This window comes from Lissotriton vulgaris, chromosome 12, assembly GCF_964263255.1.
Source record: "Lissotriton vulgaris chromosome 12, aLisVul1.2, whole genome shotgun sequence".
In the NCBI taxonomy this organism is placed as follows: Eukaryota; Metazoa; Chordata; class Amphibia; order Caudata; family Salamandridae; genus Lissotriton; species Lissotriton vulgaris.
Genome location: NC_141700.1, coordinates 7842325 through 7869967, shown reverse-complemented (window position 1 = coordinate 7869967; position 27643 = coordinate 7842325). Strand labels below are relative to the sequence as shown.

The 27643-nt window shown below is 49.0% G+C and overlaps 1 protein-coding gene and 1 long non-coding RNA gene across 8 annotated transcripts in view; both read right to left on the bottom strand.

Annotated features, from left to right (window-relative positions):
• Window positions 1–27643, bottom strand: part of SBNO2 (strawberry notch homolog 2) — a 390195-nt gene that overhangs the window by 91784 nt on the left and 270768 nt on the right. For 6 of the 7 annotated variants that reach the window (XM_086946697.1, XM_086946698.1, XM_086946700.1 and 3 more), the window contains 7 exons: window positions 21850–21939; window positions 21474–21564; window positions 19110–19270; window positions 17631–17764; window positions 15452–15542; window positions 13412–13555; window positions 11675–11792 (listed from right to left, as the gene is read on the bottom strand). In XM_086946697.1, the coding sequence (XP_086802823.1) occupies window positions 11675–11792; window positions 13412–13555; window positions 15452–15542; window positions 17631–17764; window positions 19110–19270; window positions 21474–21564; window positions 21850–21939 (829 nt within the window). The remainder of the gene's footprint in view (window positions 1–11674; window positions 11793–13411; window positions 13556–15451; window positions 15543–17630; window positions 17765–19109; window positions 19271–21473; window positions 21565–21849; window positions 21940–27643) is intronic. The other variant, XM_086946699.1, reaches the window with a different exon arrangement.
• Window positions 3272–3532, bottom strand: LOC147673029 (uncharacterized). The gene is made up of 3 exons (XR_015302567.1): window positions 3508–3532; window positions 3383–3411; window positions 3272–3293 (listed from the first exon to the last, which is right to left on the bottom strand). It is a non-coding gene; the product is annotated as an uncharacterized LOC147673029 (long non-coding RNA).

Here is a 27643-nt window from a genome sequence, read left to right as displayed (position 1 = left end):
GACTTGGCCATAGCCCGAGAATCCTTGAAACGCTCCAGTGTCTGCCTTCTCGCCAAACAGACTAGTACCATCAAAAGGCATGCCCATGAGAGAACTCTGGACATCCCTTGAAAACCCCTTGAACCGCAGCCAGGCATGGCATCGCAAGGCCACCGTCGTGGAGATGGCTCTCCCCAAAGAGTCTGCGGTGTCCAGCCCACACAGAATGGCAAACTTCGCAGCATCCTTCCCATCCACAACAGCTTGGGAAAGTACAGCCCGAATGTCCTCCGGGCACTGGGGCAGAGCTTGCGCCACCGTGTCCCACACAGCGTGAGAGTAGCGGCCCAAGAGGCATGCGGTGTTGACACACCACATCCCCAGGCTGGTAGAGGAAAATAACTTCCTGCCAAACTTCTCCAGTTTTTTCGATTCCTTATCCGAGGGAGCAGTAGAAATGTGCTATGGGAAGTGGAGGCCTGAATGACAAGGCTCTCCGGGGTCGGATGATTTGTTAAAAAGGCAGGGTCACCCGTTGCCGGGCGTTGACGCCTGGCCACGTTTTTATCCACCAGAACCCCTGTGGCTGGTCTAGACCAGGTACCCATTAAAACATCTGTCAAGAACTTATTGAACGGAAGCAGAGGTTCCATGGAACTTACCGCCAGCTGAAGCACTTCACTAAGGAGGTTTGTTTTGAGGGTAACAGTAGGCAGATCAAGGTCAAGAGCCTCAGCTTCTCTATGGAGCACCACAGTATATGTGGCGCCTTCCTCCAAGACAGCAGGAGGAAACACAAATCTAGGCTCAGAGGAGAGGTCAAGGCCACCTGCATCCTCCGAGTCCTCCGCCCACTCATGTTCGGACTTGCACTGCCGTGCAAGAGGGTCCTCCGACCCCTCCCAGTCATCCCCCTCCTCCACAGCCCGAGGCACAGGCGGCGGGGGGGAGGTACCGGGGAAAACAAATGCTCCAACGACATCGGGAACGGCGCCGATTGGCACCAATCTGGCTCCATGTCCAAATTAGGGTCCCAAGCCGGAGCAAAATTGGCCGGAAACTCGGGCAAGGGCGGAGGTGGGATGAACGGAACACATGGCGGAGCAGGGCCGGAGCAGCCAGTGGAGGACCCTGTGGCGCCGGGGGCTGGAGCCGCCGGCGGAGGACCTTGCGGCGCAGGAGCAGCCGGCGGCACCGAGGCAGAGCTGGTGGCAAGCTAAGGCCCTCAATAGGGACCGCGGGGCCCGAGGAGGGCCAGGTGGAGCCCTAGGCCTGAAAAGGCGGGCCATGGCGGCAAGAAACTCTTGCACCTGGGCCGGAGTCGCCGACGGCCCCGGATAGGGTGGGTAGGCCGCGGGACTCCCAGGCTCCAACGGAGCCACAGAGGAAGGACCCCTAGCCCTCTCCACCGCATCCAGAGACCGTCGGAGAGTGAACATGCTTCTTCGACTTTTTCTTGTGACGTCTCTTTCCGAGGGTGAAGACTTTGACCCCGAGAAGCAATGATGATGGCTTCGCGGTCGGTCCCTCGAGCCACCCCTGGACCTCGAACAGCGCGGAGACAACTCCAGCAGCTTTTGGGACCGCTCCCGCAAAGTCTTCGGCACCATGGCCAGACAGTCGGAACATGACCAGGAGTCATGGTCGCGCTCCAGACAGTAGAGACAGACGCTGTGGGGGTCGGCCACGGACATCCTATGGCGACAAGCCCCGCAAAATTTAAATCCAGGCATCCCTACGTGGCACCAGGAGTCAAAGACTCAAAAGAAGTAGAGACAAGTCTCAAAAAAGTTAGTCAAAAAGTGACAAGGGTTTGTGCTCTTATCAGATCTGCACTTACTGGCGCGTAAAAAGAGAGAACTGATGTCAGCGCGCATGGGTGGTGCCGAAGTACTCTCCGTGATGTCATCTCGGCGCTTAGGACGCCAGCGACGGACACAGAGCGGCACAACGCCACCTAGCAACACGCAGGGGTACTGCTGATGAAAAAGTCTGACGCCTGGGGATATTCTAAGGTAAATCTATTCCTAACGTGTCTCTTTCAGATATAAAATCATAAAACCCCATCAAAGCATCCTTCATTCAATGTACAGGTTACCTCCCTTTCAACATAAGAAACATTGTGAAAGTAACATCCATTCTTCGAGAGCTTTACTGGCTTCCAACAGAAGCAAAGATTACATTTAAAGTGGATGCATGATGTACCCAGAGATCCACATGCATCGTCCTCTGTACTCCACCAACTGCCTTGCACTATCAGGAAGGAGTAGTTTCTGTCCTGTAACTCCAGTTCTGTAGTAGGGGTATCTCTGTTATAGTCATAATCTAGTGAATAGTCCCGCCCATGTGCGTGGACACCGGCAATCAAAAATAATCTCTCAAGTTGTCAAATCATGCAGAAACTGCAAAGACACTTAAGAGAGAATTTAAAAACAAATAATGCAGCCTATATCCACAGGCTACACTGTCCAGTACTTCAACTACAAATTCCACCAAACAACACCACACACAACACAGCCTGCCCAGTTTCTACCATAGAGGAACTTGCCTCTACCAGTAAAAGACTCTGGAATGATAGAGATGAAGGCATTGACAGACAAGCCCCATAGGCTGCCATTATGTGGCTTAAATAGGATACTGTGCCTTTAAGAGAACTTTCTCCCAGTATCCCAGAATGCATAGCAGGTCCCTCTTACTTTCAGTTCTTTTTGAAGGCGTAGCACGCCAGACCTGTAGCATTCCTTACATGAAGAATTATCTCCACCGGGGAGGAGGGCGGGCGCTTATGACTATAACAGAGATATCCCTACTACAGAACTGGAGTTACAGGACAGAAACTACTCCTTCTGTAGTAGGGGATCTCTGTGTATACTGTATATGGCCTAGGATCGCAAGATCATAAGGACTCTAGTGCGCACCAACTGAAAATAAATATCTCAAATTTTATCATTTGCCTTGTATTTTAATTCAAACATCTTTTGTAACTTATTTCATTTTCACTTCAAACGAATATAGCATAATTCATTGCAATATATACTTGTGAATAACATGCAATTAATGCCTGTGATAATACATTTCTATTCAACAATTTAAACACAACACAGTTTTAGTTCACAACCCAATGCATTTCGGGGTTTGCACCCCTTCGTCAGGGGCCTAAAGAAGAAAAGGAAGAAAGAAAAGAAAAAGAGAAACCTTATTAATTTCGATGCTAATGAAATTATTTATCACTGTTGACCTAGTCTGTTTTTAGTCTTACCTAACTAACTGGTTGGTATGTGAAACATACGTGGTTAAAAACTTCTTTGTTGACTCTGTAAAAATTTATGATAGTAATATGAAGTTTTAAGGATTTATCAGTTTATAAAAAGCAATATCAGGTGATATTTTGACACAATGTTACCTTAATTTCAGGATGACGAAAGCTATCGCCTGTGGGAAATTATACCAAAGATTTAGGAAGCTGCTCAATAATATTTGTCTACAGCAAACCAACAAAGTTAAATTTGTTTTGAAACGAGCGCTCACCTGTGAGTTATGAGCGTTAGGCTGTAGCGTTGATACGATCTAGTGAAGAAGATAATATAGAGCAGAAGGTCAAGGACATGTATGTCCACTATTATCAAGTGCACGACTGAGCTAATGAGGTATACAAGTTTTGTAGTACGATTTCACATTACCTGCGAGCCTTGTTTTTATTTTTCAGGATCTCGCTAGATGTCCGTTTTTTTCAACTCTGTATAAAATGACAGAGAGATATAATACTCGATTAGTGTCCGATAGTTGAAACAACTATCCTCGCGGAGATAACCCCTTCATAATTATGCTTACCGGGAACTCGAAAAACAGCGCGTTGTACCGGCGTCTATCTTCGTGATGTGTACAAGTTAATCTAGTGCGTTATTTATGTTGATACGCTAAATCCGTTGTTGACACAATAGTAGGACTAAGACTTAATTACGAGAATAGAAATCAAAGCTGGACAAAGTCTCATGTTCGTTAATGCCGTGTTAAAGGGCCCGATATTAACACAAAGCATGTTCGTTAATGCCGTGTTAAATCTCTGTGTATAGTCATAATCTAGTGAATAGAATGGCAAGCCCATCCCCACACCAAAGCGGCGGTGGAGAAAAGAAATTAACACCACTATTGTGCGAACAAATTCCGCAGCAAAGCCTGTCCAACCCGAGCATCTGCCCTGGCATCAGTGTCCAGACAGTAATGCTTAGCAAAGGTATGAACCGACTTCCACGTGGCCGCTTTGCAGATCTCTGCAATTGGAACATTACGGAGCAAAGCTGTCGTGGCAGCTTTGCCCCTGGTGGAATGAGCCTTAGGTTTACCTCCTAAGGTCTTATTAGCTTTCGGGTAACACAGTTGTATGCAGGACACAATCCACCTAGAGATGGACTGCTTAGAGGTAGCAAGACCGGTCCTGACTGATCCATAATTGATGAACAATTGGTCTGACCTACGAATATCTTTGGTCTTATCCGGATAAACTTTCAACACCCTCCTAACATCCAGGGAATGTAAAGACCTTTCCACTGGAGATGAAGGATTCTGAAAAAATGTAGGCAAAGTTATAGTCTGGTTAACATGAAAATCAGAAATAACCTTGGGAAGAAATTTAGGGTGAGTACGCATAACAACCTTAGCAGCATGAAATACAGTATAAGGTTCTTGGCAACGCAACGCCTGAATTTCACTCACCCTGCGGGCCGATGTAATGGCCACGAGGAACGCCGCCTTCCAGGACAGGTGCTGCAACGAAGCCTTATGAATGGGTTCAAAAGGCTCCTTCATCAATCTGGACAGCACCACATTCAATTCCCATGAAGGCGAAGGAAGCCTGACAGGAGGGAACACTTTCTTCAAGCCTTCCAAAAAATCACAGGGATCTGGAAGAAGGAAGTCTGTGAAGGGCATTTCCTGTAGGCAGTCAATGCAGCCAGATGAACCTTAATGGAATGAACATTAAGGCCAGACTGCGCCAAATGTAGAAGGTAAGGAAGGATGACGTCTTCCTCGCACGTCGTCGGGTCATAGTTCTTAAGACTGGCACCAGATACAGAACCTCTTCCACTTGTAAGCATAGGAAGTCCGAGTGGAAGGTCTCTTAGACTCCTTCAGTATGTCCATGCGATCTTCGGGCGGATTCAGATGGCCATATTGCACTATCTCAGGAGCCATGCCGCCAAACTCAAAGACGAGAGGTTGGGGTGCAACATCAGCCCCCCGAACTTAGTGAGAAGGTCCGGCCTGCACGGCAGCCGAATGTGAGGAAGAAGAGACCGGTGAAGCAGGTCCGTGAACCACCACTGTCTGGGCAATGAGTATCATCCGAGCCCTGGACCGGGCCAGTTTGAGGAGTACCGCCGGAATCAGGGGAATGGGTGGAAAAGCGTACAGAAAGCTGTTCGACCAGTCGATCCATAACGCATTCCCCAGCGTCCCCTGCTGGTAGTACCTGGAGGCGAAGTCTCAGCATTTGCTGTTTTCGGCGGTGGCGAACAGATCTAAGTCTAGAGTCCCCCACCTTGTGAAGACGTCTCCTAGTACTTCGTGGTTTTCCTGAATCAGTCTGCTCAGTGCGTCTGCCTGAACATTCTGCACACCTGGCAGATGGGTGGTCGTTATCGTCAGTCCTCTGGCCAGAAGCCAGTGCCAGATCGTCTGCGCCTCCTACGACAGGGTGCGTGATCTTGAGGCCCCCTGCTTGTTGAGGTAATACATCATGGTCGTATTGTCCGTCTGTACAAGCAGAGAGTTGGTCTGGAAGGACGGATGAAAGGCCTTCAGTGCCAAGTGCACAGCTTTGAGTTCCAGGAAATTGATGTGATACGTGGCCTCCATCGGGGACCACGTTCCTTGAATCTGTAGGTTTCCGGAGTGAACTCCCCAGCCGTGGAGAGACGCATCCATCACGATAGTCTGTGTGGGAATGTCCTTGTGGAAGGGAACCCCTCTGAAGAGATTCTCCGCTGAACACCACCACTTCAGAGACTGTAGAGCATGCAGAGACAGTAGTATCTTGTCATCCCAAGATCCTTTCCTCTGATCCCACTGGTCTTCCAAGCACTCCTGCAGCGGTCTCATGTGCAGCTGTGCGTGTGGCGTCAGGAAGATACAAGAGGCCATCGATCCCAGTAGAGAAGACACCGTCCTCACTGTCGTAGATGGAGTGGTCATAAGAGCCTGAGCCTTCCGAAGGAGTGATAATCGTTGCTCTTCCGAAGGAGACACACTTGCTGACAGCGTATTGATAGAGGCTCCCAAGTACTGTATGCATTGGACCGGAGTCGGGACAGACTTGGCCATGTTGATGTGCAACCCCAGCTTGTTCAGGAGAACGCACGTCTTCTGGAAGTGTGCTCGAGCTTCCGAGAAGGAGGATGCCTTGATCAACCAATCGTCCAGGTACGGGTAGACAAACACCTTGTTCTTCCTCAGGTGTGCTGCTACCACCGCCATGCTTTTCGAGAACGTTCTCGGCGCAGACTTTAGTCCGAATGGGAGTACTGTGTATTGATAATGATTGGCGCCAACTTGGAACCGCAGGAACTTCCTTTGTTTGTGTGCAATGAGCACATGGAAGGACGCATCCTGTAGGTCTATAGCACATAGCCAGTCTCCCTGTTGCAACTGAGGGTAAATCTGATGCAACAAGAGCATGTGAAACTTTTCCCTGCGATCCATCTGTTCGCCTGTTGCAAGTCCGGAATGGACCTGAACTCGTTCTTGTCCTTCTTGCGAACCAGGAAGAACCAAGAGTACAGACGTCTTCTATTGCCCTTTTCCTTAACAGGATATCTGCCTCCGCCTGAAGCTCGCGCAGCTGAAACTGCGAGCCGACTGGTGGAATTGCTGGAGTCGGGCTGGTGAACCGAAGACTGTATCCATTGCAAACAATATTCAGCACCCACTTGTCCTGAGTAACTTTTCTCCACTCTGACAGAAAAAATTGAATGCTTCCCCCTACCGGAGTGGGTAACGGATCCGGGGGAAGTAAGCGCTCAGGGCCTAGACCCGGCCGGGCCTTTGGTCGCTGCTGCCGACTGTTGGCCTCCTCTGCCCTTCGGGCGTTCCTGGAACGGCTTACGGAACTGTTGATGTTGCTGCGACTGTCCCGAAGCTTGGCCACGTCCTCTGCCCTGCCCACCGAACCGCCGTTGGAATGGGCGGTACGATATCTTTGTTTCTTTGGGCTTCTCTAGACCCACAGCCGTGAGTGTTTCGGCCTCCGCCTTCATGCGGGCCATTTCGTCATCCGCATGTTTCCCAAATAGGGTTCCGCCAGAGAATGGAAGGTTGGCTACACTTTGTTGTGCGTCTGGTTTTAGTGACGTAAGGCGGAGCCAGGCGTGACGTCGTTGGTTAATCCCATGGCAAAAGCCATGTGCCGCTAAGAGGGATGAATCTGCTGCAGCGCTGATAATTTGATTCGCTACCAGCATTCCCTCGTTTAGCACTTCCTGGAAGTCTTCCCGCTTCTCGTGAGGCAAGTGTTCCGCAAACTGCTGGAGGGAGTCCCAGAGGGCGCGGTCGTAGCGCCCCAACAAAGCCGTGGCACTCGCAGCCTTCATAGAGGTAGCCGATGTTCCACATACTTTCCTTCCAGCTGAATCCATCGATCTAGACTCTTTGTCAGGGGGGCCCGTGGATGACGGGGTGGTGGCATGTTGTTTGCGGGCCGCCGTCACAATCACAGAATCTGGAGGAGGTTCCACCCTCAGAAAAGCCGGGTCCGAATCGGGAGCCCAGTATTTTTTCTGCAATCTCGATGGGGCCGCCTTAGTCACCGCAGGAGTGAGGAAAAGGTCCATGGCCGGTTCCTCCAGGCCCGGCACCAGAGGTAGTAGTGGACGAGACAGGTGTTTCTGGTGCAGCGTCTCGAAAAGGACTTATGTCTTAGGCGTGGGCACCGTCAAGGATATGCGTAATTTGGCAGCGCCTCTCAAAAGGACATCATGGAACGCTACCAGGTCATCAACCGGCGACACCCTCGTGTCAGGCGATCCTGACAAAGTCGGAGAGTAGTCCCTGGTCCCTGAGGACCTCGTGCGAGAGCGAGATCTGTGCCTCCTATGGCGGTGTCTCGACCGCGTGGACGACCTGTGGGGTGATCGCTCCTTCCTCCTGGAGCGAGATCGTGACCTTCAGACACGTGGACGCTCCGCAGGTTTCCGTGGGGGCGTCTTCCGCGGTTCCTCCTGGGGCCTTGGTCTAAGAGTCCCCTTAGGTGGTGTAGGGAGAGGAGGTAGCGACGCCGACCTTGGCGGAGGGACAGGGGGTATCTCCGACCGAGGGGCGGGCCCATGCGGTGGAAGCGGTGGTAGTGGCCGTCCTGGTGGAAGCGGGGGGTTGGTGGGAGGGTCCTCCTTAGGTACAGGAGGAGGGGGCGACTTAGGCCGAGGTGGTGTCTATACCACCGAGTACACCGAGCCCGGTGACTCTTCGGGGAAGGGGACTGCGACCCAGTCCCTTCAGCAGGCGATCGCTTTCTCCTGCGCCCTCCACTAGATCCAGCCTGACTTCTGGAGCCAGAACTCCTCCTGCGCCGTTTAGGAGAGTTGGAGCGACTCCTAGACGCCAATCTCTTCCTTCTCGACGTTGAGCGTCGCTTTTCCGGCGTCGAACATCGCCTTTGCGACTCTGGCGTCGAACGCCGCCTCCGCGACGCCGACCTCTCCTTCCTCGATGCCGAACGCCGCCTCCGTGACGTCGACCGTTCCATTCTGGACGACGAGCGTCGACTCCTCCTTCTCGAGGTCCTCGACGTCGAGGATCCCCTCGACGCTGATCGTCGTCTTGACGGCGACCGGCGGTGTCGCCTCGACGGCGACCGGCGGTGTCGCCTCGACGGCGAACGCCGAAGCCTGTCACTTCTTCTCCGACGTCGATAGTCAGATGCTGACATCGACTACGACGATGAAGATGCAGTCGACGGTGGTCTCGACGGCGGCCTCTCCAGGCCCTTCGACGTCGAATCCTCACGCCGTCTCGACCCGGAGCCCCAGGGAGATGGGGAACACACTGTCGTCATCCTCTCGACGTCGTCGTCGATGCAATCGACGCCGACGGAGACCGGGACCGTTTGCTGGTCTTCCTGCCTCTGGGGAGCCCCCCAGAGGCCTCAACAGAGGCAGAGGGAGCCTTCCCGGTCTGCCCAGACCCACCTGCAGCCTGCAGTCGTCTGTTCTCCAGGCCTTGAAGCCTAATCTTCAGCCTTTCCCTCAGAGTTCTTGCAGAAAGGTTCTTGCAGATGTCACACTCTTCAGGGACATGTGCTTCAGGAAGGCAGATGATGCAGACCTCGTGTGGATCAGTCTTGGCCTTCTTCCTCCCACAGACAGGGCATTTGTCGAAAAGAGCAGGTATTTTAGAGCCTTAAAACACCTGAACAAACACACAGGAGTGAAGGGAAAGCACCAAGACAAAAACTGAAACACTTTTAAATCACAAAGTGCACAAAAAATCCAATAAACCCTTGAAAAAAGGGAGAGCTCAATGCCAGGGTCCTGTTAGCAGGAGCCGGAAAAAAGAACTGAAAGTAAAAGGGACCTGCTGTGCATTCTGGGATACTGGGAGAAAGTTCTGGAAAGTTCTCTTAAAGGCACAGTATCCTATTTAAGCAACATAATGGCAGCCTATGGGACTTGTCTGTCCATGCCTTCATCTCTATCATTCCAGAGTCTTTTACTGGTGGAGGCAAGTTTCTCTATGGTAGAAACTGGGCAGGCTGTGTTGTGTGTGGTGTTGTTTGGTGGCATTTCTAGTTGAAGTACTGGACAGTGTAGCCTGTGGATATAGGCTGCATTATTTGTCTTTAAATTCTCTCTTAAGTGTCTTTGCAGTTTCTGCATGATTTGACACCTTAAGAGATAATTTTTGATTGCCGGGGTCCACGCACATGGGCGGGACTATTCACTAGATTATGACTATACACAGAGATCCCCTACTACAGAAGTTAGAAACACCTGAGAAGCAAGAGCCCTCTAACTCTAATCCTGGAGTACAAAAACTCTGGGGTACAAAACATCTAAAGCCTTAAACCAGCCCTTCCCTGGAGCAGCCTCGATACTATGGAATGCTCTACCAACAATCATCAGAACTTCCCACACACTTGTGAGTTTCAGGAAATATCTAAAAACGCATGTGTTTCTTCAACATCTGAATAGCTAATGATTTATTTCTTCTAAATAGACAATAAATCTCCAACATGAAGTTATAGCAGAAGCATCTACATGTTCAATGCTGTTATCCAGTCGAGTACATTATGGCTGCAGGTAAAATACCCACAAACAGGGCCAGTAAGACTGTCTTGGCATAAAGAAAGGGTAACCAGTGATGGGGCAGCGAGGCAGGTTCATTGGATGAGGCCACTGAGGGCCAGAGGCTTTACTTCAATATCAAGGTGGGACTATGAACTGGGTCAAGAAAAAGCCAAACTCCTTTTTGAGGATGTTTCTCCTTCCGAAACTCGAGAAATCCCAGAATGGAGCGGCTGTAGTCAATAGAGAATCGGGGGGAAGCTCAAGACCCCCTGCCACCAAAGCCCTGCTCCTCTGGGTGTGTTGGATGTTAGTGTGCGGCTGCTGCCTCACTTTGTGAGAGTTGGGTGTTGTTGTGAGGCTACTGCCTCACTCTGGGAGTGTTCTTTATTGGGGTTCGGCTGCTGCCTCACTCTTGGAGTGTTGGTGTGGGGCTACTGTAAAGCTCTGGGAGTGTTGGGTGCTGTCGCACTTAGGGGCTGCTGGGTGTTGGCATGTGCCTGGTGTCTCACTCTAGACGTTTTGGGTTGTTGTGCTGGGTGCTGCCTCTAGGAGTGTTGGTGTGGGGTTCATTTATCACTTTGGGAATGGTTCGGTGTTGGTGTGCGGCTGCTGTCTTTCTCTAAGAATGCTGATATGTGGTGTCTGCCTCACTCTGGGGGTGTTGCTGCGCAGCTGCTGCCTCACTCTGAGAGTTTGGGATGTTGGTGTGGAACTATTGCTTCACTCTGGGAGTGTTAGGTATTGGCATGTGGCGGTTGTCTCACTTTCGGACTGGTGGGTATGAGTGTATGACTGCTGTCTCACTCTAGGAAATTTGGTGTGTGGGTGCTGCCTCACTCTAGGACTGTTGTGTGTTGCTAAGAAGCTGCTGACTGACTCTGGGAGTGTTGGATGTTGGTGTGTGGCTGCTGTCTCATTTTCGGACTGTCACGTAACTGTTGAAGCTTTGCAGGTCTGGAGCCACCGTTACTTCACTCTTGGAACACTGGGGTATCTGCGTGGCTGCTGTCTGACCCTGGATGTTTTGCACATCAGAGTGCAACATCCGCTCATTGTAGAAACATGGGGAAGGGACTGTGTCCTTTCTGTCTAACTGGGAGTGTTGGTCTGTGTCCGACAGCATCTGTGCGTAAAAGCATTGTGCTCCTGACATATCACACGGGGAGCCTTGCAGGTCTGTCAGGGATCTCTTCTACAACTATGCAACTGCAGTGGTGGGCTGGGCCTCTCTGCGTGACTGCACTGTGTTGTGGATGTCATTGTGGGGAGGTATTGGTCGTGTATAAGATTTTCTTACTGTGGAAGCATTTGAGGAGTCTGCATGTTCCTGCTTTCGTCCTCTGGAGGCACTCTGCATCTATGAGCCGCTGTCTAAACTTTGGCATCAGCAGAATAACTAAGCGAGTTGCAGGACTTACCTGTGGCACTAGCATACACCACCCTTGCCAGGGGCAGCTTGTTCTGAAGATCAAGCACCGCTTTACCCATTTTTGTAGAACTGGCATTTTTGGCTTTGTGGCATTCATCAAATACAATCTAGGAAAAAGAAGATTAAGGAGAACAAGGTATAAAACGAAGGGTAAACAATGAAAAACATGTACCAGAAAATGAAGGAGAAAACTGAATACAAATACAGGCTAGAAAAATAAAAACTATCTTAATATGACAAGCAGTACACTCATACTTGCTGTGCAAAAAAAAAAGTACTTTTCCATCCGATGGGAAGCGCACAGTTAAAAGAACGGAAGTGACTGGTACATGTTGTGATGTAGTGTTCTTCAAAGAGGTACATCTTCAGAGCTTTTCTGAGTGAACCAGGGTTGTGGCGTTGTTGCAGCTTTTCTGTATCAGGCTGGCCTCACCGTGCTGAGCACTGGTCTGAGCCAGGTCGCCATAGAGATTCAGTAACGTCCAGACAGGTACATCTGCGACCGCAGAGGTGCAGCGTTGTCCAGACAGGTACTCCTGCACCCGAGCAGATACAAGGACGACCAGACAGGTACTGTAATGCTCAATGGTACTCCTGCGCCCGCAGAGATCCAATAATGTCCAGACAGGTACGCCTGCACCCATGCAAATGCAGTGACGTCCAGACAGGTACTGTAATGCTCAGACAGGTACTCCTGCACCCGCACAGATGCAGTAATGTCCAGACAGGTACGCCTGCGCCCGCGCAGATGCAGTGACGTCCAGACAGGTACTGTAATGCTCAGACAGGTACTCCTGCGCCCAGAGATGAAGTAATATCCAGACAGGTCCTCCTGCACCGGCTCAGGTGTAGTAATGTCCAGACAGGTACTCCTGCGTCTGGGGAGATGCAGTAATGTCCAGACAGGTAGTCCTGGGACCGCAGAGATACAGTACTGTTCAGACAGGTAATCCTGCGTTCGCGGAGATGCAGTAATGTCCAGATAGGTAGTCCTGCGACCGCAGAGATACAGTACTGCCCGACAGGTACTCCTGCGACTGCGCAGATGCAGTGACGTCCAGACAGTTACTCCTTCGCCCACGGAGATTCAGTAATGTCCCGAAACAGACTCCTGCACCCGCGCAGATGCAGTAATGTTCAGACACGTACTCCTGCGTCTGCAGAGATGCAGTAATATCCAGACAGGTACACCTGCACCCGCGCAGATGCAGTAACATCCAGACAGGTACTCCTGCGCCAGAGTAGGTGCAGTAAAATCCAGACAGATACAGTAATGTTAAGACTGGTACTCCGGCACCCACAGAGATGTAGTAATGTCCAGACAGGTACTCCTGCGGCCACGGAGATGCAGTAAGGTCCAGATAGGTACTCCTGCACCCGCACAGATGTAGTAACGTCCGGACAGGTACTCCTGCACATGCAGTAACATCCTGACTCTTACTTGTGCAGATGCAATATCATTAGGACATGTACTCATGCAGTCGCACAGATGCACTAACTCCTGCCCCTGCACAGATGTAGTAATGTCCAGACGATTACTCCTGCGTCCACAAAGATGCAGTAATGTCAAAGCAGGTATTCCTGCACCACTGGAGATGCAGTAATGTCCAAACAGGTTCTGCTGTGCTTGCGCACCCCTCCCCATTTTGCACCACACCAGTCACCCCACCCTTACCACAAGTTAAAAGTTTGAGAATCAGACAAGGCCAAGCAGCCCAAAGGATACGACTCCATTGAAGTTTTCTCCACACCAGTCCAAGATCTGCTTAATGCGGGTCCGGTGCTGCCCTCCGGCCTGGCTCTCACCAATCAGGGCAGAATAGGTGGCGAAGAGGACTCCCTCTGAGGTAGCTGTGTTGCCATATTTTATCTGCAGAAATAATATACAGAATATGATGAAGTCTCACCCTGTAGAGGTGAATAGTCACAGTGCCAATACCCAGGAATTCCTTACCCTACAGCACCCCTCTCCAGCATAAATCATAAAGGCTGCCCTCGCCCGCTGCGCTGCTCCCTAGAGGGAGGGTCACCCACGGGAGCACTCCCTGGGGCATAGCTTGCCCACAAGAGATCTGTCCCGCAGCTACCCTCCTCTGCTACATCCCCTCAGACCAGCCTCCCTCGCCCACTGCTGCCATGTTAAATAGCAGCCAGTGTCCAAGTCAGCTCTTGTCTAGGACATCAGATACCCAACATCAGACCTTACAACTGCACTTCACTTGCGCTCCAGAGTTAATTTCCTGGCACCGTGGTCCATAGAAGGACTGAACGGTGTGCAGGGATGCATAAAATCATACTTTGTCCCTCCAACAACCACATCGACAGACACAGCCTGCTGGGCTTAGCCTTGTGTCAGCTTCACATTTGGTCCCACAGTATGTAGACCTAGACAGGTGGAGACAACAGACAGGCTTGCAGTTAGACTAATGGAGAAGTCTGTGCCCCTCAGATGCAAATATCTTTTTAAGTCCCTAAGCACAGTCAATGCTCCTTAAGGGCACAATATGTAACACTGCCTCAGTAGTATGCACCCAGGATTAGCCCGTGCCCCCAGAGGTGATGCCAGTGCACTTTAAGATTAGTTTATATGCCCATAGGTGTTGTCAGAGCACCCTAGGATTGGTTTAGGCACCCAAAGGTGGCACGAATGTACCCAGAAGTTCTGCCACCCCCAGGAGTAGTCTATTTGCCCAGAGGTAAAGGCAGTGCCACTCAGGATTCGTCTATGCACCAGACGTGTCACCAATACAACCAGGATCAGCCTATGTTGGCGGCCCCTAGAATTAGTGTATGCACCAGGAGGTGCTGCCAGTTCTTCCCAGCGTTCGCTTGTGTGACAGAAATGCTGTTGGCGCCCCCAGATTTAGCCCATGCACTCAAAGGTGCATTCAATGCATCCAGAAATTGTCTGCACCTGAAGTTATGCTCACCAGGAGTCATTCATGCATCCACAGGTGGTGTAGGTGCCCCTCATGGTTAATCTATGCTGCCAGAAGTCCTGTCAGAGCCCATAGCAACAAAAAGATGAAGAAGGAATGCTGAGCATTGCAAACATCCACCCCAGTCACAGATCTGGGTTAAATCCATTGTCCTTTTGCTCACTATTCCACCCCAGTTTGGACCCACCCAGATCTATGACTGGGGGAGAGTGTTTGCAAAGTTTCAATACTCCGTCCATCATTTTATTTTGTGATGCTGTCCTATCAGTGCCCCACAAGTCTTTAAGTCCAGAGATGCCACCAGTGTCTTGCTGACTTACTCAATGCCCCCAGAGGTGCCGCTAATGAACCCCGGAATTAGTTTATATGCCAGGAAGTGGTACTGGACCCCTCAAGATTAGTCCATGCACCCAGTGGTCTTGGCAGTGCCCCCAGTATTAAGTCTATATCCCATTGGCGCCTTCAGGGACCCTATGATCCGGTTATGAGTCCTAAGCTGTTTCCAGTGCATCCTGGGATTATCCTGCACCCAGACCTTCAACCAGAGCATTCAAGGTTTAGTCTGTGCACCAAAATGTGGCAACAGTGCCCTTTAGGAATAGTCCATGTGCCCAGGGTGCCGCCACCAGTGCCACCCAGGATTAGTCAATATGCCTTGAGGTGCCAATAGCGCCTCCTGTGATTAGTGTATGTGCCCTGAGGTGCCACACAGGATTGGTCAATACACCCTGAGGTGCCACCACGGCCTCCTGGGATTAGTATACATGCCCTGAGGTGCCACATAGGACTGGTCTAAGCCCCCAGATGGGTTGTCTGCGTTGTCCTACCTTATTTAGAGCATGGACAGGGATTCCGGCTGCATTAATGTCCTTCAGGTCTCGTTCCGCGTCGTACTTCAGATCATTGGAGACACTGAACCTGCAAAGAAGAATCAAGGAGGCATGAGAGCGGTGCCGAGAAGGTGCATTGAGGTGCCCAGGATACTTGGCATCACTCAATGTGCAATTGTGGCATGGTGCCACCAGGAGACGGAGATACGGGTGAGAAGGCACCAAAGCAACCTGTGCCCTAGGCATCACTCAATGTGGAATCTTGACATAGTGCCACATACAGAGGGTGAGATAAGACAAGGGGGTACCTATGGGACAGGGACCCCAGGGATAACTCGATGTGCCTTCCCTGCATGGCGAAATCTGCAGAAGATGTATGAGGGAGTCAGCATCCAGGTAAGAGGTTCCTGAGGGAATCACTTCTGTAGGTGATGTGCCTGTGCACTGCCCCTAATGATGAGGCACAGTTGTCCGCTGCGCTCTGCTCCAACTCGAAGACTCTGAAGGACTCCAAAGACTAAGACTGTCCTGCACTGTAATGTGCTGCTCTTCTATTTTGTGTTTTTCTGTTAATGTGCCGCTCTTCTATTTTGTGTTTTTCTGTTAATGTGTTGCTCTTCTATTTTGAGTTTTTCTGTTAATATGTTGCTCTTCTATTTTGTGTTTTTCTGTTAATGTGTCGCTCTTCTATTTTTTGAGTTTTTCTGTTAATGTGTCGCTCTTCTATTTTGAGTTTTTCTGTTAATGTGCTGCTCTTCTATTTTGTGTTTTTCTGTTAATGTGCCGCTCTTCTATTTTGTGTTTTTCTGTTAATGTGCTGCTCTTCTATTTTGTGTTTTTCTGTTAATGTGCCGCTCTTCTATTTTGTGTTTTTCTGTTAATGTGCCGCTCTTCTATTTTGTGTTTTTCTGTTAATGTGTTGCTCTTCTATTTTGAGTTTTTCTGTTAATATGTTGCTCTTCTATTTTGTGTTTTTCTGTTAATGTGTCGCTCTTCTATTTTTTGAGTTTTTCTGTTAATGTGTCGCTCTTCTATTTTGAGTTTTTCTGTTAATGTGTTGCTCTTCTATTTTGTGTTTTTCTGTTAATGTGCCGCTCTTCTATTTTGTGTTTTTCTGTTAATGTGTTGCTCTTCTATTTTGAGTTTTTCTGTTAATGTGTCGCTCTTCTATTTTGAGTTTTTCTGTTAATGTGTTGCTCTTCTATTTTGAGTTTTTCTGTTAATGTGTCGCTCTTCTATTTTTTGAGTTTTTCTGTTAATGTGTCGCTCTTCTATTTTGAGTTTTTCTGTTAATATGTTGCTCTTCTATTTTGTGTTTTTCTGTTAATGTGCCGCTCTTCTATTTTGTGTTTTTCTGTTAATGTGTCGCTCTTCTATTTTGAGTTTTTCTGTTAATATGTTGCTCTTCTATTTTGAGTTTTTCTGTTAATGTGCCGCTCTTCTATTTTGAGTTTTTCTGTTAATATGTTGCTCTTCTATTTTGAGTTTTTCTGTTAATGTGTTGCTCTTCTATTTTGAGTTTTTCTGTTAATGTGTTGCTCTTCTATTTTGTGTTTTTCTATTAATGTGTCGCTCTTCTATTTTGTGTTTTTCTGTTAATGTGCTGCTCTTCTATTTTGCGTTTGGTGATTCTCTGCTATGTATCTGCTGTAAAGCGCTCCGATACCCTAGGGTCAGGCCAGCGCTATAGAAAACTTCTTAAATAAATAAGAGTGATTAGTACCCGGAGGACTCTCACCGGGAGATCACACAGGAAACCATCTATGCATGGCACCTCCTGGCAATGGTTGCATGAGAGGGGTGACAGACCACCCTGGGGATCCCTCAGAGGCACACCAGCCATGGTGCCCCTGATGACGAGAGGATGAGATGGCAGACTATGCACAAAGCTTCCAAGACTTCACTGAGGAGGGGCGCAACCATGCAGAGAGCCCACGGATATCACTGGAGGGGGGATGGCACTCCAAGGAGGGTCCCTGCTAACGTGGGGGTGGGTGAAGCCGATGGAGATTGCTGCATGTTCCCATTCCATAGGAGGCCGTCCCTGCTCAATTCCCCCAGGGGGGGATAATGGGAGCCATCGGTGCCTCGTGATACCTTGTGCCCATTGTGAGGGGGGAAACCTGCACGATACCTCAGAAGATTACTACAGGAAAGAGGTCAAAAATCCACTTACCAAAGAGATTTCTTCCTCCCCCTCAGGTAGTTTTCGAAGATGATGCCTGCTACAGTCCTTCCCTTGCCCACACCAGCGCCGTCTCCAATAAGGAACCCTGCCCGCTGTTCGCTGGGTAGGAGAACCTCGTGTTGCTGCAAATCCAAACCACAGATTAGTTTAAGGGGTGATCCTGAACACACTGGTAATGATGCATTTTACTGTCCCCTAGACCAGACTGAATTAAGCTGGTGTGCACCAGCCCAACCACAGTGGAGTAGGGCGCTGCCAGTTTGACTAGGGCAAGGCCGGCTCTGCCCTGCTGACATGTGCGGGCCCTGCCTGGCCCTTGTAAACCATGCTCTGAAGGTCTGGTCAGGGTGAGTAAGGCCTGACCGCAGCAAAACCATCTCTGCCATTCCAGACAAAAGAGGTGCAGGTCAGCTGTAAACATACTAGTGCAAGTGACAACGCTACAGTAGTGACGAGACTAGGGACAGTATTATAACTACTTCTGTTGGCAACTAGTACCAAGCATTATAGAAGCAGCTGGAGCACTGCTTGTAGTACAAGCACTTCTAGTAGAAGCACCTGTAGTAGTGGCAGTACCCAGAGGGCTGCTTGTAGTAGAAGCATTCCTACTAGAAGCAGTGCCCTGAGGGGTGCCTGTAGTAGAAACACTCCTAGTAGAAGTGCCCACAAGGATGCTCGTAGTAGAAGCGCCTACAGTAGTGGCAGTACCCACAGAAGTGCTTGTAGAAGCACTTGTAGTAAAAACAGTACACACAGGAGTGCTAGTAGAAGCCCCCGTAGTAGTAGCAGTCCCCATCAGGGTATCAGTATCAGTACTAACAACCATATTAGTCATACTTCTAGAATCAGTAGTAGAACTATTAGTGAGTACATGGACGGATAGCAGCCGTCCCTCTCTTGGATACGTTTCTTGCAGCACCTTCCATGAGTGACCCTCTCCCTCTCTCCTTAATAAATATGATGCATTGTGGTCCATTTTGTGAACTTTCTTACGTAAAGCGATTTATTGAGTGCATTGACAGCCATGCCATTGCACCTTGACCTACCAGAGTTTGGAGTTTTAGGTACTGAAGAGAATAGTCCACCTAACAAGCTGTTGGATTCTCGCATATTTACTTTTCTCGAGTAAGAATGGGCAAAGATTTCAGTAGCCAAATGAATGGAGAGCGCCCAAACACCCAGTGCAGCTTTATACCATGAACACCACCACCCCCATAGACCCACAGAGCCTACACAAAAACAGGTACACCACAAAAATACACTTCAGACACTCAAAAGTAAGGGGTGGTCAAGCTGACATGCACATGAGCACGTGATGAGCAGACACCACACACACACCACTGTCTACAGATCTAGGCCCACAGTCAGTACCATCGCCTTTTGATGCCCTTGCATGCTGAATCCAACCTACAGACCCTCCCACACTGGCTGTCACTCACACCTAGCACCAGAGATAGTTGCTCCTACCTGGCAGGCGTACACGATGGCCTCTAGCTGCAGAGCAGAGAGCAAGGTTTTGTCGAAGGTGCTGCTTGGGAGGGCGAGCTCGTAGGTGATGTCTGGAGGGGGGACGCTGGACAGGGTGCTGGTTTCCACCACCCGGTCTGGGTGCTGCTTTCCAATTTTGGCTGCAATGAGGAGCAAAAAGAAAAACTTCGGCTCGGATGGTGTACTTAAGAAAGAAAAGCTACTTTCCTGCAACAGAACAAGCTAACCATAACAAAATCCTTAATCAGAACACCACTATGGCATTCCCAGACAAAAGGTTTTCGGTGTAGCAGAACCTTGAGGCTTGTCTGGTTGGCAGCTGCTAGTAGGGAACAGTTCAGGGGCAGAGCTTTTGGGTCAGACAGGCTCATGGCCTGCTCCTGTGAGCAGTCAAAGGTTCTTACAGCTGTACTATCAGGTAAGAGAGGCTCGCAGGCTGCTCCTGCGAGCAGTCAAAGGTTCTTACAGCTGTACTAGCAGGTAAGACAGGCTCGCGGGCTGCTCCTGTGAGCAGTCAAAGGTTCTTACAGCTGTACTATCAGGTAAGAGAGGCTCGCGGGCTGCTCCTGCGAGCAGTCAAAGGTTCTTACAGCTGTACTAGCAGGTAAGACAGGCTCGCGGGCTGCTCCTGTGAGCAGTCAAGGTTCTTACAGCTGTACCATCGGGTAAGACAGGCTCGCGGGCTGCTCCTGTGAGCAGTCAAAGGTTTTTAGAGCTGTACCATCGGGTAAGACAGGCTCGCGGGCTGCTCCTGCGAGCAGTCAAAGGTTCTTACAGCTGTACCATCGGGTAAGACAGGCTCGCGGGCTGCTCCTGCGAGCAGTCAAAGGTTCTTACAGCTGTACTAGCAGGTAAGACAGGCTCGCGGGCTGCTCCTGTGAGCAGTCAAGGTTCTTACAGCTGTACCATCGGGTAAGACAGGCTCGCGGGCTGCTCCTGTGAGCAGTCAAAGGTTCTTACAGCTGTTCTAGCAGGTAAGACAGGCTCGCGGGCTGCTCCTGCAAGCAGTCAAAGGTTCTCAGAGCTGTACTATCAGGTAGGACAGGCCATCGGGCTACTCTTGTGAACAGTCAAATGTTCTTACAGCTGTACTATCAGGTAAGACAGGCTCGCGGGCTGCTCCTGTGAGCAGTCAAAGGTTTTTAGAGCTGTACTATCGGGTAGTGCAGGCTTGCGGGCTGCTCCTGCAAGCAGGCAAGTGTTCTCAGAGGACAGGTTTGCGCACTGCTCCTGCAACCAAGCAAGCGTTCTTAGAGCTATACTATCAGGTAGGACAGGCCATCGGGCTGCTCCTGCGAGCAGTCAAAGGTTCTCAGAGCTGTAGTAGCAGGTAGGACAGGCTCGAGGGCTGCTCCTGCGAGCAGTCAAATGTTCTCAGAGCTGTACTATCAGGTAGGACAGGCTCGCTGGCTGCTCATGTGAGCAGTCAAAGGTTTTTAGAGCTGTACTATCAGGTAGGGCAGGCTTGCGGGCTGCTCCTGCAAGCAGGCAAGCTTTCTTAGAGCTGTACTATCAGGTAGGACAGGACATTGGGCTGCTCCTGCGAGCAGTCAAGCGTTCTTAGAGCTGTACTATCAGGTAGGACAGGCTTGCGGGCTGCTCCTGCGAGCAGTCTAACATCTTAGAGCTGTACAATCAGGTAGGACAGACTTGTGGGCTGCTCCTGCAAGCAGGCAAGCGTTCTTAGAGCTGTACTATCAGGTAAGACAGGCTCGAGGGCTAGTCCTTAGAACAGTCACATGTTCTTAGAGCTGTACAATCATGTAGGGGAGGCCTGTTGGCTGCTCAGGTGAGCAGCCAAACATTCTTAGAGAGTTCTCAGGTAGTAGAGGCTCACGGGCTGGCTCCATTGGGGACACTGCTGGTACAGTACAGAAGCATGGTTAGAGCTGTACCATCAGGTAGGATAGACTGCTTCCACTGAAAAGCTGCTGGTGCCAAAGGATTCGTTGAGCAGTATCCTCACGTCCTTGCGTCCATAGGTCTGGGGTCTGCTTCGACTAGAGTATGATGCCGCCAGACCAGCCTTCCTAGAGCTGTATCATAAAGTCCAATGTACTTAGGGTCAGTGCACACGGGTGGCAGCTGCTGACAGTCTATCCAGATGGCGTGGTAACTTGGATCAGACTTGGCTAACAGACTGCAAAAGGGGGCTCAGAGCAGCAATCTCTGCAAATGCTAACTAGCCAAATCTGGTCAAACTCCTGGACTTTGCTCACCTTAAGCTGGGACACTTGCTATCTCTTGCCTCAAACATTTCTTAGGAAATGGGTGGAATAAAAAATGCAGACATTTTGTTGTTCACACTGTGAAGCAAACAGTTCACCTGACTCCAGAACTCACATTTTGAGGGCACATAATCTGAGTATGTCTCCGTATGACCCAACTCCTCAGCTTCCTCCTCCTCTTCTTCCTCTTCCGGTTGATACTGTGTCTGCAAAAGCAAGAAAGGGCAGCTGTCAGTGAGAGATGGCCCAGGTTCGGCATACCAGCAAGAAGGGAAAGTGCTGAACAAAAGCGCTGACTTTGCACAACTCTTGAGTACCAGCTTTTAGGGGAGTTCCCTGCCGGTCCCAGGACGCACATACTGCCCCTGCTCAGTCTCCATAAGTGTGCCCATGTACTCCTGCAAAGGAACCAGCTGCCTTGTGCAAGATACACACCAGCACCCACCACACAGCTCGCCTCCCCCCACCGCCACAGCCCTGCAAGGTCTCACCTGGTAGCTGGCCAGTGGGGGGGTGTTTATGATTGCGGCCAGATCTTCCAAACTTTCCAAGCCCGAGAACTGTCTGCTGGGCGAGAAGAGCTGAAGCGAAACACATGAGAGTGTAAGCAACAAAGGAAGCACACTTCTTTCACATCGCTAGAGCTGCTCCATCAGACTCTGCAGCCCAGGGACTGGCTTTCTGCTGCCAACCCCGAGCCCAGCTATGTACAACCAGCCCCAGCAAACACACTCCAATACATACCTTCATTAATGAGAACACTCCCTTCCCATAACGAAGCGTGACTCTGCTATTCTAAATCCCCACGCCACTTGATACTTGGGTAAGTTATTTAGTGGACCAAAGTAACAGTTTCTTTGTTTGCACTTGTTTAATACACTCGCTTGAAAGTATCTAAACAGACAGCATTGGCGGTCCTCATAGTGCCATGGTCTTCACACCAATGACCAGTCTGGCTCCACAGTGTAAGTAAGACTGCCACTGAGTTGAGGTTCACAGAGAGGTAGAAGTATATACAACCACTGAGTTAAGGTCCACGGAGAGGTAGAAGTATATACTGCCACTGAGTCAAGGTTCACAGAGGGGTAGATGTATATTCAGCCGCTGTAGCAAGGTTCACAGAGAGGTATAAGTATATACAGTCACTGTGGCAAGGTCCACAGAGAGGAATAAGTATATACAACCCCTATAGCAAGGTTCACTGAGAGGTAGAAGTATATAAAGCCTCTGTGGCAAGGTTCACAGAGAGGTATAAGTATATACAACCCCTATAGCAAGGTTCACTGAGAGGTAGAAGTATATAAAGCCTCTGTGGCAAGGTTCACAGAGAGGTATAAGTATATACAACCCCTATAGCAAGGTTCACAGAGAGGTATAAGTATACACAGCCGCTGTGGCAAGGTTCACAGAGAGGTAGAAGTATATACAGCTGCTATGGCAAGGTTCACAGAGAGGTATGAATATATACTGCCACTGATTCAACGTACACAGAAAAGTAGAAATATATTCAGCCCCTGTAGCAAGGTTTACAGAGAGGTATAAGCAGATACAGACACTGTGGCAAGGTTCACTGAGAGGTATACGTATATACAGCTCCTGTAACACCGATCACTGAGAGGTAGAAGTATATAATGCACGTGGCTAGGTAAATTGGGTAATGTAAGTACATACTACCCTCGTGGCCAGTTCTATGGCGGTTTAAATATATACTACCCCTGTGGCTAGGTCCATGGGGTGGTGTAAGTATTTACTACCCCTGTGGCTAGATCTATGGGGTGTTGTAAGTATATACAGCCCCTGTGGCTAGGTTCACAAATAGTTGTAAGTATATATTATCGATGTGGCTCGGTCTACCTTGTGGAATGTTTTCAGGCAACCTCTGGCCTTGTATGTGACCCTCTCTGCAGCCATGTACATATCCATTCCCGTTCTCCATTCTCTGATCCGCTTGAATGTTTTTGCACGTTAAGCTCAGTTTTGGTTGTTCCAACAGCAATGGCCCATGAGGAGAACAAGTTAACAGCAACACACTACGCAGGGCCATCTCAAAAAGAAGTATCTTGTTCACTAAGTGCGGACTTTGCTCCGTCTCCTAAGCACCCCTCTTCGTTATGCTTGGTCTCGGATACGCCAATAATAGATCCCTTTGTAGAGGGCAAGTCAGCAACATTACCTCACAAGGGTCCCTCCCAAAGAGAAGCATGATGACTATTGAATTAGGGTTTTATGCTCCTAGACATAGATGTAGATCTATGCAGGAAGTATCTATTCAGAAGTCATGGACTTAGACGTTTTAAGATTCTGTTGAGGTTAGGTGTGCTTCCCTAAATCCCCTTATGGCTAAATGGTATGTAATACCTGCTGAATGTTACTTATGCCAAAACGGGATTCAAGACCTGAATCACGTCCTTTTGGTCTGTCTAGCGCTTTTACTACCTGGTTGAGGCCTGTATGTGTGCAGTTACCTATACGTGCAGTTACCTATACGATCTGCCTCGGATCACTTAATGATTCCCCCTAAAGAGAGGGTCTGCTAAATCATTTTTTAGTTTTTTTTTAATGATATTGATTCTGTTGTGTTTGTAGTACTCCTGAATATCTAGTGCATTTGTTCTGCTTGATAAAGTGTAAAATTGTGTGCATTTTATGGGGATCTCTTCGGAGTTCTGTAACATCAATAAAATAAACTTGAAACGATATGAACATTTTAATGCATTAATATTCTACTGTATGATTGTTATACTGCACTGCATGAATATTCTACTTAGTGAATATTAAACTGTTTAAACATTCTACTGCATTAATATTCGACTGTATGATTGTTGTACTGCGTTAATATTCTACTGCATGAATACTTTACTTTCAACAGTATGAACATTCTAATGTGTGAGCATTCTACTGTATGAACATTCAAAAGTATGAACATTCAACAGTATGAACAGTCTACTGCATTAATATTCTACTGTGTGAACATTGAACAGAATGAACATTCTACTGTGCGAACATTCAACAGTATGAACATTCTACTGCATTAATATTCTACTGTATGAATATTCTACTGTGCGAACATTAAACTGTATGAACATTCAACAGTATGATTGTTGTACTGCACTGCACTAATATTCTACTGCATGAATATTCTACTTTATGAACATTCTACTGCTTTAATATTCTACTGTATGAATATTCTACTGTGTGAACTTTCTACTGTATGAACACTTTATTGCATTAATAGTAGTAATAAGCTTTATTTCGATATAAAAACATATCATAAAAGCAAAACATCATAGCATAAAAACAATTTAGCAGTAATCAAAACAAAGCAACTTACAATTCATTTTATCGTTAAAAACATCTCATCGTTTACACGAGAAAAGCATTAAATAGATAAGGATAAGAGGGGACACTTTATTGGTTCGTCAGTTGTTTAGCAGTTCTTATGCGCCAGGCCCAGCCTAGGAATTTTGCCAAGCAAATGGCAAAAAAAGGTCTAGCATCTGAAAGCAGTATTCTTATGGCTTCCAAATGTGAGCGAGTTCCCAGGCTTCCACAAAGAGGCTTCAACCACCTCCGTCTAGGGGCCACATAGGCTCTACACTCAAACAACAAGTGTGCAACTGTTGGACCTAGATTACCCAAGTCTACATATGGTAGCTTGGCACAGTAGTGGCTACAGCTAACTCAAGGCGTTGGTTAAGTAGTTACAAGTCTCACTCACAGTAACTCAGTGATGAACCACTAAAATAAAGACACAACACCACTGTTTGGAAAAATACCGTTACCTTTTATAAAAATAATATGCTTTTCTCGTTATACTTTTTAGTCAGGGATAAAAGACAATCAAGTTACACCTTGTACATGAAATTCAGATCACACTCCAATATTTTTCCTGGTCAGAATTTGAGAATCAAAGGTACATTTAAGGTCTGGAGTTATTCAGGACACAATACACTTCACTAAGAACTTTACAGAAAGGAAAATGCAGCCTGACAGTGCAATATATGTTTAAAGACTCATTAGCAGGTAAATTACCCCACAGCTCTTAAGCACTGCTCAACTCACAGAATGACCTGGTTGTAGTTCTTCACTGCATAACCCACCAGTTATGTAACTAAAAGGGAAGATACAATAATATTAGCAAGGTTCCCCTCACTCTAAATCACAGACTACACCTCTTTAGTGGAGGAACCACTCCCTCAGTTACCAATAGACTATTAGGGTCTTGACGCAGGAACCCTGTTGTCCCTTTCACACCTTTCTCCTCTGTGGTAAGTATTAATGTTTTTGCTGTGGCTGTTTGAGTTACTAACCCACTCTCCCAATTCCGTTTTCCAGGTATTAAACAGTTAAACTCCTGGGGCTTAGCCCCGATGTCCCGGTTCTCAGGCACTTGGCTCTGCCGCCTCCCGCTCCCTCTCTAACCGGCTTACTTGTGGGGTTGAAAGTGTCCCAGCGGTTGTGTTCTCCACACTCGATGGAGCTTGGCAGCAGTCGGGCTGAAGGGGGAAGGCAGGGAAGGCTTTCCCGGCCCAGGCTCCCTCCCGCGTCGTCCGCTGTGGCGCTCCTGCCTCTTCTGAGGGAATCGACGACTGGCTCTCCAACGCGGCGCTCCTCGGCTGACGCAATGACTTTCCTTCAGATGGCACTACTCTGCTGGGCATGCGCGGAAGCGCTCGCTCTTCTTCCGCCTCGGCGCACCTGCTCCCAGGAAGGACGCTGTTCTCCACAGAGACGCTGCTCGGTCTCTTCTGGGCCTGGTCGATCCTAGGCCCCTCCTGCCTCCACAAAAGCGTTTAGTCGCCGGTCATGCGCGGAAGCGCCTACCTCTTCGTTTGACGCGGCCGGTGCCCCCGGGGTCCCGACGCCGATCGGAGCAGCGCCGCTGCTTCTCCTCAGACACTTCTCACTCCGGCCTCACAGGAAGGATGTGCACACACGGCGCCCTCGCTCCCCAGGTCGCCAGGGTGTCACAGACGCCCAACTTCACTACAGCTGCTCCACAACACCGGTAAGCTCAGCGCTGGGTATGGGCAGTCAGGTGTACCCTCAGTTAAGGATGTCCTGTGAGGATTTACTGGGGCTCCAAGATAGAAGGATCTTCTTCCTCAAGTAGCTCGATTTCTTGATCAGCAATTGTTGTCTTGAGAGAGGGATCGGTCAAAGGTTAAAGGGGGAACAACCTCTGAAGAAACTGTCAGCCTCAGAGACAAACTAGCTGCTCTCAGTGTGTCCACCTCCTCTCACCACTGCCTCACTCCTCTACTCTGGGGTCAGCACACAATGGCTGCTGGTCACTGGCCTTATATAGGGTGGCCTGAGACCTGCAGAAGTCTCTAGTTAATTCCAGAAAGTTCCCTAATGTTATCCTATGGACCTGTCCTCCAGTAGTGTCCGTTATGGCAGTTGGTGGACACCATTTTAGGTCTCTGGAGATCCCTAGATTTTCAAGGGGGTGACTAGGCCTCACAAGTTATGAGGGAAAAATGGCGTCATCGCCAAGGAACACCTAGCCCCCTGACAGCATTAAAAAATTCCTGATGGACACATGTAAAAATAAAAATAGAAACTCTGGGAGGCTAAGGGGGACAAAAATAAATCATGATGGTTAGAGTCTTCCCAGAAGCAGACAGGTCTAACAGCAACAGATTCAACTTTTAGCTCACAGAATGGGCAGTAGGGTACAGTTTGGAGGGGTGGTTTCCAGGTAGAAGTAAACAAGCATAAAGGTAAAACCCCGACCCTGAATTTAAAATACAATGCCCTGTCGTTTGAACTGTGGATCACATCCAAATATGGTTCTCTAAAGGGGATGTCTTTGACCATCAAGAAATTGGCAACAGATTTTGGATGATTTGTTTTGCCTACTCTCTCATTGTCCACCCATGACCAATAGGCCTTCTTCAGTTCTTGTTTAGGAGGTGCTGTTTTATTTTCCCACGCAGCTCCTAGACCCAGCATGTACAGAACCCTCTTGACCTCCCTGAGCCAGGCGACCTTGTGCCAACCAGGTAAGGACAGTACATCTTTTAGGGCGTCTGCGTCGCTGTGGAGTTCGGGGACATTCCAAATTCTGGACCATAGTAATAGAGGGCGTAGTTTAGCTTGCTCACAGATTGGGCGGGTACCTGCGTCGAGCAAAAGGGGGATTGTGGGAGTGCTCTGTGGTAACCTCATCAGATCTTTATGAAATTTATTTTCTAAGTGGGCCAATGTGTCCACTCTCTGGGTACCCCAAAGTTCAGCGCCATACAGTGCTGCACTCACAACCCTACCCCTGTAAATATC